The sequence below is a fragment of the Caloenas nicobarica genome, chromosome 9 (genome assembly GCF_036013445.1).
Source record: "Caloenas nicobarica isolate bCalNic1 chromosome 9, bCalNic1.hap1, whole genome shotgun sequence".
Classification (NCBI taxonomy): Eukaryota; Metazoa; Chordata; class Aves; order Columbiformes; family Columbidae; genus Caloenas; species Caloenas nicobarica.
In genome coordinates this window covers 22,459,051-22,475,096 of record NC_088253.1, presented here as the reverse complement: position 1 = coordinate 22,475,096, position 16,046 = coordinate 22,459,051, and the positions used below count along the sequence as shown (strand labels likewise).

Below are 16,046 nucleotides of genomic sequence, written 5' to 3'. Positions count from 1 at the left end.
TGACAAAAATCGCATCTTCAATATAATATCTGTTCATCACTGCATAATAGCTTTAGTAACCAAAAGACTCGTGCAGACTGGAGCAGACACAAGTACATTTGCATCGTATGAGTTCCTCTTACGAATCCACAGACATGATGATACTTAATCTCTCCTTTACCAGAGACTGCAAATTTCTTCCATCTCAATGACAGCAAGTCTTTCGAAATAATACACACAAAAAACCTGAGATTCAAGACGTACGGTGTTTTGAACATTTGAACAATATTTGAATTTATGTAATTTGCTTTATTATTTACTGCATTTTCTGAGAAAGTAATATTTATCAGATATTTACTACATTTGGTGTGCTCACAGCTGGTAGTTGCAAAGAAATCTGAATTCAGATTTCAAGATTGAGGAATTTCTGGTGAACACCCACAACAAACTAAATTAAACCAGCCCATTAGGATTCCTTCATAAACACACACTAACAAAACATCTGTTGGCAACAACAATACCTACCCCATTCTTACAAAACGTAGTTTAACCGCAAGTAGCAGTTTCCGCCTTATCTACACAGTATAAATTCAGAAGTTTCAGTGTTATACTCACAGCGAATTCCGTAAATCATGAGAGGATCAAGCTGCTTCTTCCCGTGCTTGCCCTGGCCCGACAGGTTGGAGATGGCCTGAATTTCCCGATGGAACAGGTAATCGAGCAGCGTCAGCGCCATCTTCTCAGCCGTGCGGCAGTTGGTGCTGATGTGCAGCATGTCCGCGGGGGTGATGGGGCAGCGCACCCGCATCTCGGGGTTGTTTTCATCTCCGAGCCACGTGCCGTTGGGGTAATCCTCTAAAAACAGAGATTGGGGAAATTCTCATTGTGGCACAGAACGAAACAGTCAGGTTCAAGTTACAGTCAATTACTGAAGTTATCACGACCTCTTCCAATTTTCTTCGCAGTCTCCACAAACTTCTTTAAAATCTAGCATGACAAATAGGCTCGCAAGATTTATTACAGATAAAAAGCTATCCTCTAATCCACACCAATGGTGACCAGCAGTGATTGCCATTAATGTTCTGGCCTACACGAGGAACTGATGCCATTAGTCCAGATGTCCTACTCTCTCTCAGATATCATTTTAAATATCTCATGCGGGAGGCCAAGAGCTGAAAGAACACACTGCAATCACAGCGTCCTCATTCATCACGTTAGTCATCCCCTAAAAATGAACATTACTGCAACCCCATAATATTCTTAAAGTACAGCTAACATCAAGCTAACGGCTTTGAACCAGAGTTTTCCCCAAAAGCATCAGATTAAAATGAGTCTAAGCAAGACTATAAGTTTAAGAAATTATAATCAATAGCGAGCAGTAACTCAATCACTTAAAAAGCGTTATTTCAAGCAGTGACAATCATTCAAAATGTAGCCAGAGATACCTTTCAAAATTTTGGTCTTTCTTTAGATTTACAGAATAACTCTACGTTATTTCCTAAACAGTTTACCAAGGAACAGGCCCAGCATAAAGACAACAAATCAATTTCTAATCACATGCCAAGGGCATCTTCCCTTGTATTCAAATATAAGGTCAGCAGCAGCAGAACTAGACCGAACTCCTCGTGTTGACATACAAACATTTTAATTATAAAGAAGTTTGTCTGATTTCTGTCCAAGCCTCTCAGTTTAGTTGGAAAAGTACTATTCGTTTAAAGAGAAATATTAAGCCCTCACTGGAAATTAGTCTTTGCAGGCAATGCCAAAAGTTAGTGGATTCAAAACTAACCAGAAACCAGAACCGAACTCCTAAGGATGAGCGATCCCTACCGAAGGGGAGGGTGCAACACAGGACAGGGGATGAGACACTCATTCCAGATAAAAACACCATTTCCAGTACAAATCTTGACAATGCTTATAGGAACTGGATGAAACAACATTCCAGTACTATTTTGATGTTCACTGACAAAAAACATTTGGATTTTATTTCTATGTTTGCTCAACTTTTTGGAGTAAAATGACATTTCCTGACTTAGGAGTCACTCAGCCCTTCCACACTAGAGCTTGGCAGCATTTCATTGTTGTTTCACTTACCTTCAGAATGGTAAAAATGTGAATAAATCATTCAATTACATGATTTACCTTTCATTACATGCCTCTAAAGTATGGTTTGATGGTATATACAAAGTCACAAACCCCTGTTTTCCATAACCCTTCCAGTCACAAAGCAGGCTGACAGGGATGAGACAGCCGAGCGAATCCTTTCCACATTGACCAGGACCCCTGCGCGAGCAGCATCTTTATTTCCAAGTACTGGCACAGGTTAAGCAGCCAGCACTTTACTAGACTACAAGCCAGAAGTACGCACTAAAATATACCATAAAAGCAACTCAAGACACTAAAAACCACTTTTCCAACATGACCTTTGGGTTGAGTCATACCACACATCAGATGCAAGTTTACTGCGATGAATAATGACAGTACGAAGCAAATGTCAGATTATGCAATACTGATACATCATTATAAACATCAGATTATCAACGATGATAATTTGTAAGGGAAAATATTTATTGCTGATGTTCGCAGCAGCGAATTCCTCAAACTTTTTTCTGTTGAAATCAGAGCTTACTCCTCTGTTCTGAATATATTTTCAGGCACTCACAGGTTTTTTTTTTTCATGTATATTTTATTTGAGCCTTACTTTTTATCCTGAACTACATAACAGGGCACGCTGGCTGCTTTCTGCGCACAGTACCAGGTGCCATCTGAAAAATAAGGTGGTTCAGATGAATGATGACTTGTTTGGAATGGCGCGGTGTCTGGCCTCACCACAAGCCTGGTGAACATTATCGGGGCAAACAACAGCCAGTTCCTGAAGATAAATTAACTGGTTTAGAAAAATCTGGGCAGAGCTGGCAAAGCAAAAACATCTTTGGATGAGTGTGTAAGTTTTTCAAAGAAATTCTAGAAAGCCTAAGTAAATTATTTTACATCCTATCAAAATCTTAATTCCTTAGCAGTTGACAGAATTACTATTAGATATGAGTTATTACTATGTATGGAACACCTTTCACCAGCAGTCTGGTTTAACAAATGCTAGCAACGTACATAAACCAAAGATTTTTTCAATTTATAAAAAAAAAAAAATCTGCCTTTTTTTTTTTTTTTAACTGGCACCAAGTCCAGAACATACTGTTTTTACCACATGCAACTGTTCTTTTATTGCTAACAGCCTGGAAAAAAGACACTATCTGGTTATTCTGACCTATGAACACAAGCCTCACATTAAATTATCTCTTGCATTTTCCTCCTGCTTTAAAAGCTTCAACAGAAAGAGAATTCGCTTTATAATCATTTTGCATTACGTGGAACTTGCATGACTAAAGTTAACCATGACTCTACTGTCTCACTGCAGCTACTTGAGGGCATAAAAGCTTAAACTATTCCTTCTGTAGATCAAAATAATTCCTACCCGCCTGCCAGCACATCTGGCACTTTGCGCAGAGCAAATCCGATGAGATCGGCACACAAAAAACTGGTGAAAAGAGGAAGCGCGGGGGGAAAAAACACTGAGTAAGGAAGGAAAAAACTGGGAGTTTGACGGACATTCTCTCTAAGCAATTAAGTACATAAATAATATTGATTAAAGCTGCGTTATTTGAAGCTCCTAGCACTCATGCGTACTTTTATGCTTACTGAAATGGTTCTTTACGTGTATTATCAGGCGTTATAGGTAATATCTAGATAGAATCTAGAGGAGGCAGGTTATTTAGTAGATATACTATAATAGGCAGACCCCGAGTGAGGACTTCGCCAGGCCCTGTACAACCACAGAGCCGCTTTATTCCTTAAACACGACCAAAACACAAATGATGCGAAGGGTTGAAAAGAAATAACACAGCCAACACACTCTTGTTAAAAATAATGAAACATAAATGCAGACACTCATCTGTAACTCAGTCCATCATGGACCCTTCTCATTTTGCCCTGAAGTTTTGGGGGTTTTTTTGCTAATTTTCCTACCGGCCTTGCTGCATTTTGAGTGCTATGCGGAAAGGTGCTTCCTTGTGTTTCTTCACACCACACGTTATATCATCAGAGAAGTGGCTCTTGATCATTTCTACTCCCAATGCTAAAAGTCCTGACATTTTTATCTGATTTACTCTGCACTTGGAAGCTCATTTCAATGACAGACTAATATCTAGCTCCTCTTCAGTGCTTAAGATCAGAAAATTTGCCTTTATCTCCATTTTACTGAACCCAGAACAGTTTGCTTTTCAACGCTGTCTTCAAATCTTTTTTACCATATTCAGTCCATTTCTTTTATCTCCCAACACAGCCGACCGCTCCTCTGATTCGGACAGGAGGCGGCTGGGGCTGCTACGCAAAGAATTTCTATGGGAACAGGACGAGCCAGCCTTAAGGTTAGTATAAAAAAAAATTATGTCAAGGGAACAAAAAAAAAATCAGACAAGAGTCACTGTGGCTCTCAGACTTGCTCCCAACGTGTGTTTTTTCCAGCCGGGGAGATGACACACACTCCACTCATCTCTGTTGGGTGCAAATCTGGTAGCTGCAGTACAAAGGCAAAAAGCTTAATTAATCTTTAAAAAAAAAAAAAATCCAAGCCTACAAAAATAAAGCCTCATTTCTAGAGAAATTAGATAATATTTTGGCTGATGCGTAAAAGATTTGACATGATCTTTTTAAATAAACTTCTGTCAATTAGGTCGAGTCCTTTGCCCCTGCAAGAGTTCACAGGGCAGTGATTAACTGACAGAGACCGACCTCATTAACTAACGATCATTAAATATAAGGAACAGAGCAATAGGCTATATATTAACCTACGAATCTCAAATGTGATTTAAAGCTTGTGCTAAAGGAAAGGTTAAAGAACCAGCTTTAAAACTCTGCTCACCAAAACCCCCTCTGACCACAAAAATCAGTGAAGATGCGGGGATTTCTGGTCAAAGGGAGCGAACAACACACATACGTCCACAAACAGCAGAAACCTGGACACAGAACTGGAGTTTTTCACCTGATGGTTCTCACGGGGGGGCAGGGGGAAAAAAAAAGGTTTAATTTCCATGTAAATATAAAAGAAAAATAGCCAAAGAGTATCGTGCTCCAAGTCTAATCTGTACGGCACAAAGGATTTGGCTAATGGAGACACAGTTCCAGGTAACTTCTGGGTCACTGTGGTCAGAGCACCACTGCGATACACAAAATATCCTGAAAATATCTAATATCCTGCACTCACAGGTTCTTCAGTTCTCCGACAGACAACAGCCAACATGGACAAACACACATGGGCACGCGGGACTTGTCTCAGCAAATGCGATGGTGTGCACAGAAGGCTCAGTATAACATCCACGAGGTGGCTTGTTTGGTAAAAATAAGGCCTCAGTTTTAGTATATGGTTAAATCCATGAGAGAAAGAGGAGGTTCACTTACTTTATTACTCATGGAAGGCCGGGAAATTTACTCAACAGAAGCAGAAAATGAGGACTATGCGATCATCTCTAATTTAGAACACTCAGTTAAAAAAATTCATGATAAAATTAAGAAAATTAAAATCCATGCACTTAAAGGGCTTCTTGAACCCCTACAAAGGGGTTTCATGTCAGAAAACCAGACTTCTAATTTGGATTTTGCCCACTTTCTTGTTTATTGCCTCTGTTATATTTAACTTTACACAGTAGACCAGACTGTTGATTCCAAACATCGCTATGATAGACAGAAAAAAAAACATTGTTCTTTTGTTAGCTCCCAATAATAATAAGAAAAAAATCTAAGCCATTCAATTTCTATAGTTTTGTTTGGCTTTAACAAGTCACTGAAGCTCTTGAAGTCTCATCAGTGTCTTCACATCAGCTGCATATAATATTGGTTGAAGGTACAAAAAGTTGGCTATTTCCAAGTTCATTCTCGCTGTCTGTATCTACTCATAAGGAGCTTGGCAGGAAAAGCAAAGCGCTGCAAATGATCATCTAACATGTGAGATCTGATCTTGCAGTGAACTGGAAAATCCTGCAGACAGATAAGTCTGGGCCACGTACAAATAGCTGCTTGGATTCCCATTTGGAAAACAAATTCTGAGCGCTAGTTAATACTACGATTGTAAAATGACTGTTTCAGATGCAAGGCTGAAGAGACATTAAGTGACTAAACAATTTTCTTTGGAAAAATATTACTCATCCTTTAATTAACACACTATGTAGACCAGTTTTCCCTTATCTTCTCCAAAAATACGCATGTTTACATTTCTAAGCCTGTACTTTTGATCGTTTAAAAAGGCAGTAAAAGGAATGCAGAGAAAGCAGATACAATACAAAACTATCAGATACGGTGCCAAACATCATATGTCAGTGTATTAAGTGTAAAGTTCACTGAACCAAATTCCAAATCAATGGATTTCGCAATTTTATTTATATCACTTAAAACCAGCTTTCCTGGAGCTCTGTTCATCTGCATACTTGGGAGATACTAAGGACAGTGTGTTTGTTTCTCAGTAATTTCAAAGTCTTGGCTTTGGAATAGACATTTAAAAAAAATATCTGCTTTTAAAGCAGCATAGTAATGCTGAATGGGACATTCTTATACCACAAAGATGAAAGGTCCTGCTCTTTTTTTCCTTCCATATTAAAAATAGGACAGTAAGTCTATTGTGAGAGACTTAAAAGGATCACACAATGTGCATTAATGTTTTAGGAACAGATGCTCCTGTTGTTTGTACAGCAAGTCACAGATTAAGTATTTTAAATGTTACCATATACTAAAGATGTGTACAAACAGCATTATGATATTCCCTACATCTTGAAGCTCCTTGTATCTTGAAAGCAATATCTAATATTAAGCAAAATAATGCTCTCATCTCTCCTAGAGAAGTGTGCAAGTACAGAATAAAGACAGTGCCTTAAGACGACTTACTCCTTAGTTGAACAGCCAGTATTCAATATCTGAGCTTCCTTGAGCTAAACTGAAGCAGCTGTTCAAGTTAATGTTCATAAAAAGGGAAATTCTGTTTTCACAAATATTCTAATGTGACATCCTGAAGAGCAAGTTCTTGTAAAATTTTTCAAGATAAAATTCAACACCTTCAGAGGAAACACATAACTGCCTGATCACAGCAAAACTAATTTGTCAAAAAAATTAGTAAATACATTTGGATAGTAGCTACTCTTTGCTTTCTGCTGTTCGCACACATTTCTTGGGAAATAGTACTTAACAGTGTAAAATTCTGAAACTGCTATTTAGTGCAAGCTTGAGACTGATCAGAAAGAGTTCTTTATGAACTGTGATCTTCTATATACGAATTCCAAGCAGTTTACCCAACAAATGGAAACCACAAGTAAGCAACAGCTACACTTTCCGACCATTTCCTACAAATCCAAGAGTGTGACACTCTCAAATCAGATTTGAGTATTGCAGAAGGTACTACGGAAGTACGGAACAAATACAATGTTCTTACCCAGCAATTTTATAATCCAAGAATATGAGAACAGGCAGATTACAGAGAGGCAGGCAGGTGGCGACACACAGGTGACGACTGGAATCTAGACAAAAGACCACTATTTTCATCTCAGATGTTGTCTATTAAGAATATAAAAGGCTCCTTTTAACTGCTGATCATTTGAAAATCTACTCACCATTCTTACCAAACCTTATTTGTTCACAGCTACTGCAACTTGCTTTTCTTCATCTAATACTAAGACTCTTCAGTTAAAAAAAGTAGACAAATATATTTGAGAATGTCATAATGTTTTTTAATAGCTTTGTGGTGAGCATGGAAGTGCACATGGCTGCCAGGTTACAGCTCAGTCAACTGGAAAACCAACCCTTGACAGGATTACAGCCACATACCAGAGAATTCATTAAAGTCAGAAAACAATATAGGTACTTAATATCATAGGTTTAAAACTTCTGTAATTTAAAACTACTGTGGATCTAATGTTCTCCACAGTATTATTTTTTGCAGCGGACGGCAAAATCTAAAAGAACAGAGTGTTAGGATGAAAGTTTTTGTGAACAGAGAAGTCCGGAAAAGCCGCAATAAGGTCTCCCCGGAGCTTCTCTTCTCCAGCTGAACACCCCAGCTCTCTCAGCCTGTCCTCCCAGCAGAGCTGGTCCAGCCTCCGATCATTTTGGTGGTTCCTCTGGCCCCTCTCCAGCAGGTCCATGCGTGTCCTGTGCTGAGGACCCAGAGCTGGCCCAGCACTGCAGGGGGGTCTCACAGAGCGGAGCAGAGGGGCAGACTCACCTCCCTCCACCTGCTGCTCACGTTCACAGAATCACAGAATGTTAGGGATTGGAAGGGACCTCAAAAGATCATCTAGTCCAATGCCCAATTCCTTGTGATGCAGCCCAGGACACGGGTGGATTTCTGGGCTGCAAGTGCACATGGCAGCTCACGTCCAATCTTTCATCCATCAGTGCCCCCAAGTCCTTCTTCGTGGGGCTGCTCCCCACCCCTCCATCCCCAGCCTGGATTGATACCGGGGGGTGCCCCGACCCAGATGCAGGACCTTGCACTTGCCCTTGTTGAACCTCATGATGTTCGCATAGGTCCCACTTTGCGAGCTTGTCCAGGTCCCTCTGGATGGCACCCTGTCCCTCAGGTGGGTCACCTGCACAACTCAGCTTGGTGTCATTCGCAAACTTGCTGAGGGTGCACTCGATCTCACTGTCTACATCACTGACGAAGACATTAAATAGTACTGGTCCCAGTTTGGACCCGTGAGGGACACCACTTGTCATCAGTGCCCAGCCAGACATTGAGCCATTGACCGCTACTCTCTGGGTGTGACCATCCAGCCAGTTCCTCATCCACTGAACAGTCCACCCATCAAATCCATACCTCTCCAATTCAGAGAGCAGGACATTGTGGGGGACAGCGTCAAAGGCTTTACAGAAGTCCAGACAGATGACATCCATAACCCTTCCTTTGTCCACTGACATAGTTACTCCATCGTAGAAGGCCACGAGGTTGGTCAGGCAGGACTTGCCGTTGGTGAAGCTGTGCTGGCCGTCCCGAATAGCCCCTGTCCTCTATGTGCACAGCTTCTAGCAGGATCTGTTCCGTGATCTTCACAGGCACAGCGGTGAGGCTGCCAGGTCAGTACTTCCCAGGTTCCTCCTCTCTACCCTTGTCAAAACCAGGTGCGATGTTGCCCTTTTTCCAGGGCCTTCACCTGTCTGCCAGGACTTCTCAAATATCCTGGAGAGTGGCTTGGCAGCTACATCAGCCAACTCCCCCAGGACTCCAGGATGTACCTCATCAGGTCCCAGAGATTTATATTGGTTCAGTCACGCAATTCTGCCCAGCTTCAACACACCTGAGAGAAATATCAACTCCATTCTCATCACACCTGAACAGACGGATAAAACTGATTGCATTAAAAACCATTTAACACACAGAGCAACTAAATCGTCAAGCACAAATGGACAAACAAGTTCTTTGTAACAGTTCCTGAAGACCTACGACAGCTCATGAGAAAAACAACATGTACATCAACACAAGGCCCAAATGATGACAGTTTAAAAATGTTCTCCATTAATCAATTGCTTACGGTTTTTAAGCCTAATAAGAAAGTTTGAGATTAAAAAAAGGCCAAGTTTATTTAAACAGTGTATGCTGTACGCCAAAACTACAGTAAAAACACATTCATGTCAAAACTGGACTTTTGAAAGAGGAAAACACAGCTATCAATTGTTGACATTTACTTTAAACACTTCGTATTGATAAATGTTTGTTTCTTGTTGCATCAAACAAGAAAGATGCGTAATCCATACTGGGGCAGGGTGGGAAATCGGGACAATGAACAAGAAAAGTTCTCTGTATTTTTGAACACAGGCTTCCTCCAGATTAAGGAAAATGCACACAGTGCCTCAGAAAAACACAGCAAAAGCATTAATTTTCATCATATTTACACTGTCTTCATCTACCAAAACCTGGCAGAAAACCAGCCTCTATCCAAATTCTTAGATACTTGCACAGTGAAGTGGTTCATTTATAATACTTTGCAGACCATTAACTGCATCTATAAAACAGATAAGCATTTTCAGCTTTCTGAAAAGCAAAAGAATCAAGTAACTGTTGCTCAGAGAAAAGAGAGAATATGCCTTAGTGCACATGCAAAGAGTAATATACAACTGAAGATGGAAAAAAGTCACAGTATACAGTCAGAAGTGAAAAAAAAAAAACCAACAAAACACCCCACCAATTATTCTAGATGATTATTGGAACGGGGCTCCGAGCTTCTGTATAATTATTTTTCAGGAATAGAAAGGCAATAACACTCATATTTTGAACTACCATACATAATTCAATGCTCTTTGAAAACAGCAGAGAACAAACAATGCCCTTCTATAAATCTAAATTCTGAGAATATCCAGAGGTCAATGACGTACCCAAAGTCAGGGCAAGGCCAACGATAAATGGTTTAGTTTTGATTTCTGGACACGAGATGACTGACAGGAGTCAGACTGACAACCTCTTGTTTAGTCTCGGTGTGTAAAGGCTGAATTACACCATTCTCCACCCTCTCCTATTTTCCAAATAATTGAGATTCCTTGGAGCATTTCGAAGTCACTCAGGATTCTTCCAGAGATGATGAAGCGAAGCTGATGGGTGCAGCAGCTTTTGCTTTTACCGCTGAAGAAAACGAGTCTGCACAACAGACCTATTCTTCTTCATCGCTTCATTTATTATTAATTTCATTTTGTGACATACTTCAGGCTCGTTTGCTCAGCATTCTTCTCTCATCTTCACGAGGGCAAGAGGTACTGATCTGATTCCCAAAGCATTCATCAATCTCCAAGAGATTTTTAATGGATGAGAGTTCTAAAGGTCTGAAGAAAATCAGATCTGAAGGCTTCAATGGATTAGCCGTTTCTTCAAAATTTACATGTACAACAACGGCATAAAAGGCCAACAACACGTTTGTCTGTGCAAACGTGCCAACCAACCAAGCTAAAAAGGGCATTATAAAACAAATCCCCTCCTCACGTTAGAGACTTTGTTCCTGGCATAGCTGACGCAGAGCTGTATGAAATATTAACAGACTCCACAGAGAGTACATTTTATATGTATTTTCACATCAAAATATCAGCACTAGCTGCAATCTGATGATTTTTTTTGAGAGGAACGCCTCCGACAGCCTCGGTCATCTTTAATTCCCCGTTGGCTCCAAACGAAATCCCCCTCAGCAGCAACCGTGTCACAACACGCACAGGACAGGACCCAAAAGCTCTGAAATGCACGTGTTGTCTGAGGATCCAGAAAAGCTGCAGAATCCCAGGTTCAAATGCCTTAGAACAACATTCTCGGAAACAATCTTTCCTGCAGGGACTTTCACTAGACCGACTTTTGAAGTTTTCTAAGTATCAAAGTTTTAAAGCATCTTGTTTATGCAGGAAGCTTACCATCCAGAATTGTTCAGCTCCAAAATCTTTGGACACACTCTTAAGTACTCAGTTTCAGGCTATCTTGAATTAACCCTTGCCACTAATTGCATCATAACCTGTGCACACCCAACATGCTTTTACCAATAGCTGGAGATCATGCAAAAGAAACTGAATCACTCATATATCAGAGCCCTTCTGTTTCAATGTTAGAGATCAAAAAGAAAACGCATTTGCCTCCTAAGTACAAAGGTCACCTCCTGAGCACATTCTGCTGCTGGAAATAATTTATTTTCTCTGGTACATGAATGTAAATATGAACCGCCACATCCAGAATTACACTTAAGTAAATATTCAATAACTATGTTTTTAAAAAGGTAAAATTATTAAATGGTAGTCTAGGATTCAAATTTTGTACTTCTGAATCAAAAGAATCACTGATAGTTTCAAACGCATCATAATTTATCATCATATCTTATTTTCACCTAAAACTCAGTGTCCCTTATCCCATATTCTTTGTGATTAAAATATAGCAACTAACATTCATTTCTAAGATTGCCAAACATATAAAATAGCATAAGGTTAGAAGGTTAACCTAAAATTCTTAGGCTTCACTATATTTGATTTGTGTCCTAAGGAATTGTCATAAAAATCTGACACTACACCCTATCCTGTCAACAGTGTGTATTTAATATTAATTTCCTTATTAAAATGGTTCACAGTTGCTAAAATAACTATTTTACATTAATAATAATTACGCAAGTAGACTGTCATAATAAGTTACAGGAGGAGATGAACTAGTAGGTTTTATTTCCCACAGAAGGCATTTATTTTCCTGAAACTGTATTTCACCTTGGTGACAGGCAGCCCTGCGGGTTGCATGTGTTAATTTAAAGGGTTTAAAATGTAAAGCTACAGTGCTATAGTGGGGTATGCTGTTTAAATTTTACAAGCCATTTTAATTAGCTGTTCTGCGTGCAAAATTAGTAAAAATAAAAATAATATAATAATAAATACAAATATAAAATATTTTTAAAAATAAATAATCAAGTAAATGATTCATTCAGATTCCTTCACTCCTACCTGACACCTGCTGCACTGCCTGACAGTTCTCGGTAGCCCCCACGATACGATCTCTGACGCTTCCAGCTGAATCTCAGTTCATTCCACCACCACATTTACTTTGCTCAAACATCCTCCCAGTTAATCAGTTAATCGTACCTTCAGAGTTCAGCGTAATGAGCGTCACGTTGTTCCCGATACTTTGGCTTCCCAACTGTCCGCTGTTGGACACGGAGTCGCTGGCCTCAGAGCCGCTCTCCCCGTCCTCGTTGTGACTGTCGTCGTGCCCCGGCACCTTCACCACGATGGTGTTCTGCCTGCGGCCGGGAACCGCGCTGCGGAAAACAAAACCACGTAACTTTGGGAAAACACAAGCCTCCAGCAGGAATCACATCACTATAAGGGAGTGAAAAACAGTAATGAACAAAATTAAATGTATTAGAAAAGCATACTCCTTTAAACAAGACTACTCCTGTTTATAACTAAGAGCTATCCCGCAAAATAAAGTGGAAGGGAAATAGCTGAAGAAATGAGAAATTTTGGATGCACGCTTACTAGATTTGCATCAATGGAAAAGTCTAGGCCCAGTGTGCAAAAAAAAAGTTATAAAAACATATTATTTAAGACCATTTTCTACCCAGAATCTCCAGTTCCACTTAACTTAAAATTTGCTTTAGATAGTACAAATTTTAACCAGCCTTACTGGGCTGCTGCACATCCTTTCTTCGGTTGGTTAAATACAAGATCTTGGCGTGTTCTCAAGTGATTGTTTTCCCCCCATTATTACCTACGACATTCCCCATTTTGCACTTCAAATTGCTGCAGAGACTGATACAGATCTGTCAATGGAGGGAACGAAGGGGGAGGATTCTCAGAACTGCTACTAACTTGCTGAGGATATTTTCCAGAGAATCAGCCGCTCTGCTCAACGGCTCTTCCTGTCCAACCATCTTGGCTACAATCGAATTCTGCCGGTCATTGTTCAGGATCACTGTGGTCTGAGGAACAACACTACAAGACAAAAATCAGAGAGGAAAATGGAATGTAAAGGAGTAAACCTCATAAATAATACATTAACGCAGTCTTAGGGTTTAAATAGTCTACTTAAAACCAGAGGCTGCCTCTAAGCTTTGCTCTTTCTCCCAGTATCGCAGTCATGTATCAAATGCTAAAGCTGGTAATCCATCGAATTTGACATCTGCACCATTTCAAGTACTCAAATTCTTTCAGAGGACAGATGGCTTCAATGGAATTATATAAAAGCCCACGACCCCTGGCAAAGCGATAAAGATCATCTGCAGGAGGAAATCTGTAAATCACAGCTCCAAAGAGCCACCAAATTCTTGTTTTGAAAAGTCTCAGAGTGAGCGTGTTCAGAGGTACTACAGCCAACTCACATGGCAATGTGCTGGGTTTAGTAGGATAATTCCCAAGAAAAAAAAAAGTTAAAGTATTATTGCGAAATCAGATGATGAGCTTAGTTAAAAAGCTTGCATCGTTTGGGAGGGCAGGGAGACAAAAGTTGGACTGGGGGCATCAGAGCAGGAGAGGGACAGACTGTAATTGTAAATAGTGAGCAGACTGAACTTGTGTGCATTTCATACAACAAAAACAAAAAAACCCACACCAAAAAAACTCCAAAACAACCAACACAAAAACATTTAGTGGGTGAGAAACCAGAAAGCCTTCTCTATTGCTTCTGATGACAATATAGAAGGAAATAACTAGAGAAGTGTTGCATGGAAAAATGCACTAAGTCTACACTGTAATACAAAAGTAAATATAAAGCAAATAATTGTCTCCAGAATGCAGCTTATCATTTAATGTGGTTTCAGAGATTATTGCCATTATTCCCACACCATTACTCAACCTCCTCAGACACGGTTTTGATATTCCAGACTGTTTCCACTGCGTTCATCGTAAATTTAAGGAGACAACCTAGAAGCAAATGTGTGGGTTAGTGGCAGAGTAAGCTTCCTTCTTGCTCTTTGCTTCCCACAGTAAATAGTCCACTATTGTTTTTACTGGTCCAACATCTCGAACATGACCGATTGTCATTTATTTTTCTTAACTGTATTCCTTGGCTAATTGTCGAAACACAAATTAAACAAATCTGATGACAGCAACTGTTAATTTCAACTGCAAGAGAGTGCCTGCCTGCTTGAATACTCACATCTACATCAGACTTTAAGCGCTACAACATCCACTGTTAAGACCTAAAGAAAAGATAAGAAACTGTCAGAAGAGCTAACAATAGATGGATCTCAATTTTGGCACAGATAAACTGGTTGACCACAGGCTTTTTGGATCCAGAAAGCCCCAGGGCCTAATGCCATCCTCCCTCTCCCAGCAATTGCATCGGTTGCTAAAACAAATGGGATTCCTCGTGGGCTGCCAACGATGTGTTGGAGCAAACCCTTGGGGAGCTCTGCAAGATGTTTGTCAGACCACAGACAAGTACAGCGTGTGCTACAGCTTTTCACGGGGATGCAGAGTTCAGATTGTATTAAGCAATAAATGGGGGCTTTCTGTTGGGTATTTTTAGTTGCTATCTAGACTATAAGGGGTTATGATGCTTTCAGAGTCACCTTTTCCAAATTTTCTATGTTATCAAGAGGGGGAAAACCTCACACGTTTCTTACCACTTAAAAAAAAAAAAAAAAAAAAACCACGGCAACTCAACGCCAGAACCTCATCTTTAAAAAATCCCACACCAAATCCTTGATAAAACACCGATCCATGGCAATGTTGTCAGTCCCCCAGCAATGCGTTCTCATTATTTCCCAAACTGTCCAAATAGCGACATTTGAAGTTTTTACAGGCCGGTTTAAAATGTTCAATAATGTGACGTTTCCTTTTAGACACTGCTCTTTATCACCGTCTTCCTTGCAATCGCTTCTGAATGCCTGTTTAAAATGTCACTTACCAAAGCTTATTTTTAATGAACACTCTGAATAATTAATTTCAGCTGTAGAGATAAATGCAATAAAATTACTTTTTTAAAGTCCTTAGGATTTTGGTCCTATTAAGTTCATATTTGAAAAAGAGCCTTAGCAATAAAATTTGATACAAAATAAGGAAGAGGTTGGGGGAGTTTTGCCCCTCCTTTTATTTTTAAGAATATTCATCTGTAAGGAAGACAATATCTAGAAAGTGAGCCAGATGACATATAACTAGTTGAAGCAAACTTAGAAACAATTTTATACAACCCACCAGCACAGATTAATCCCCTCCTCAATGCATCCATCTATGTTCAAGCTTGCTTACTTGCTTCAACGCATAAACGTTTGGCCTTTTTTTAAATGTATTCCTAAACAAACACCCATGACAACACTGGTTCCTCTCTAAGAATTAAATTTTCTCTAGTTAGTAGAGTGGATTATCAACAGGAAAAATCTAGCTTCACCGTTATTTTGGGAGGAGCAATTAACATATCATTTTCCTGAGACATGTTTTCCTGGCTAAACAGCACAAAGGCAAAAGCAGATCCCACAAACACAAATCAAATCTCTGTAACAAGCCACAGCAACTGCCCAATTGCCCATCAATTGTTCTCCATTTGGAAATGAACTGTTATCAAGTTGTAAGGACTCAAAGAATCT

General features: G+C 39.8%; 1 protein-coding gene across 4 annotated transcripts in view; it reads right to left on the bottom strand.

Annotated features, from left to right (window-relative positions):
• Positions 1-16,046, bottom strand: part of BANP (BTG3 associated nuclear protein) — a 133,833-nt gene that overhangs the window by 91,426 nt on the left and 26,361 nt on the right. For all 4 annotated transcript variants that reach the window (XM_065640815.1, XM_065640814.1, XM_065640816.1 and 1 more), the window contains 3 exons: positions 13,333-13,455; positions 12,604-12,779; positions 595-834 (listed from right to left, as the gene is read on the bottom strand). In XM_065640815.1, coding sequence (XP_065496887.1) covers positions 595-834; positions 12,604-12,779; positions 13,333-13,455 — 539 coding nt within the window. The remainder of the gene's footprint in view (positions 1-594; positions 835-12,603; positions 12,780-13,332; positions 13,456-16,046) is intronic.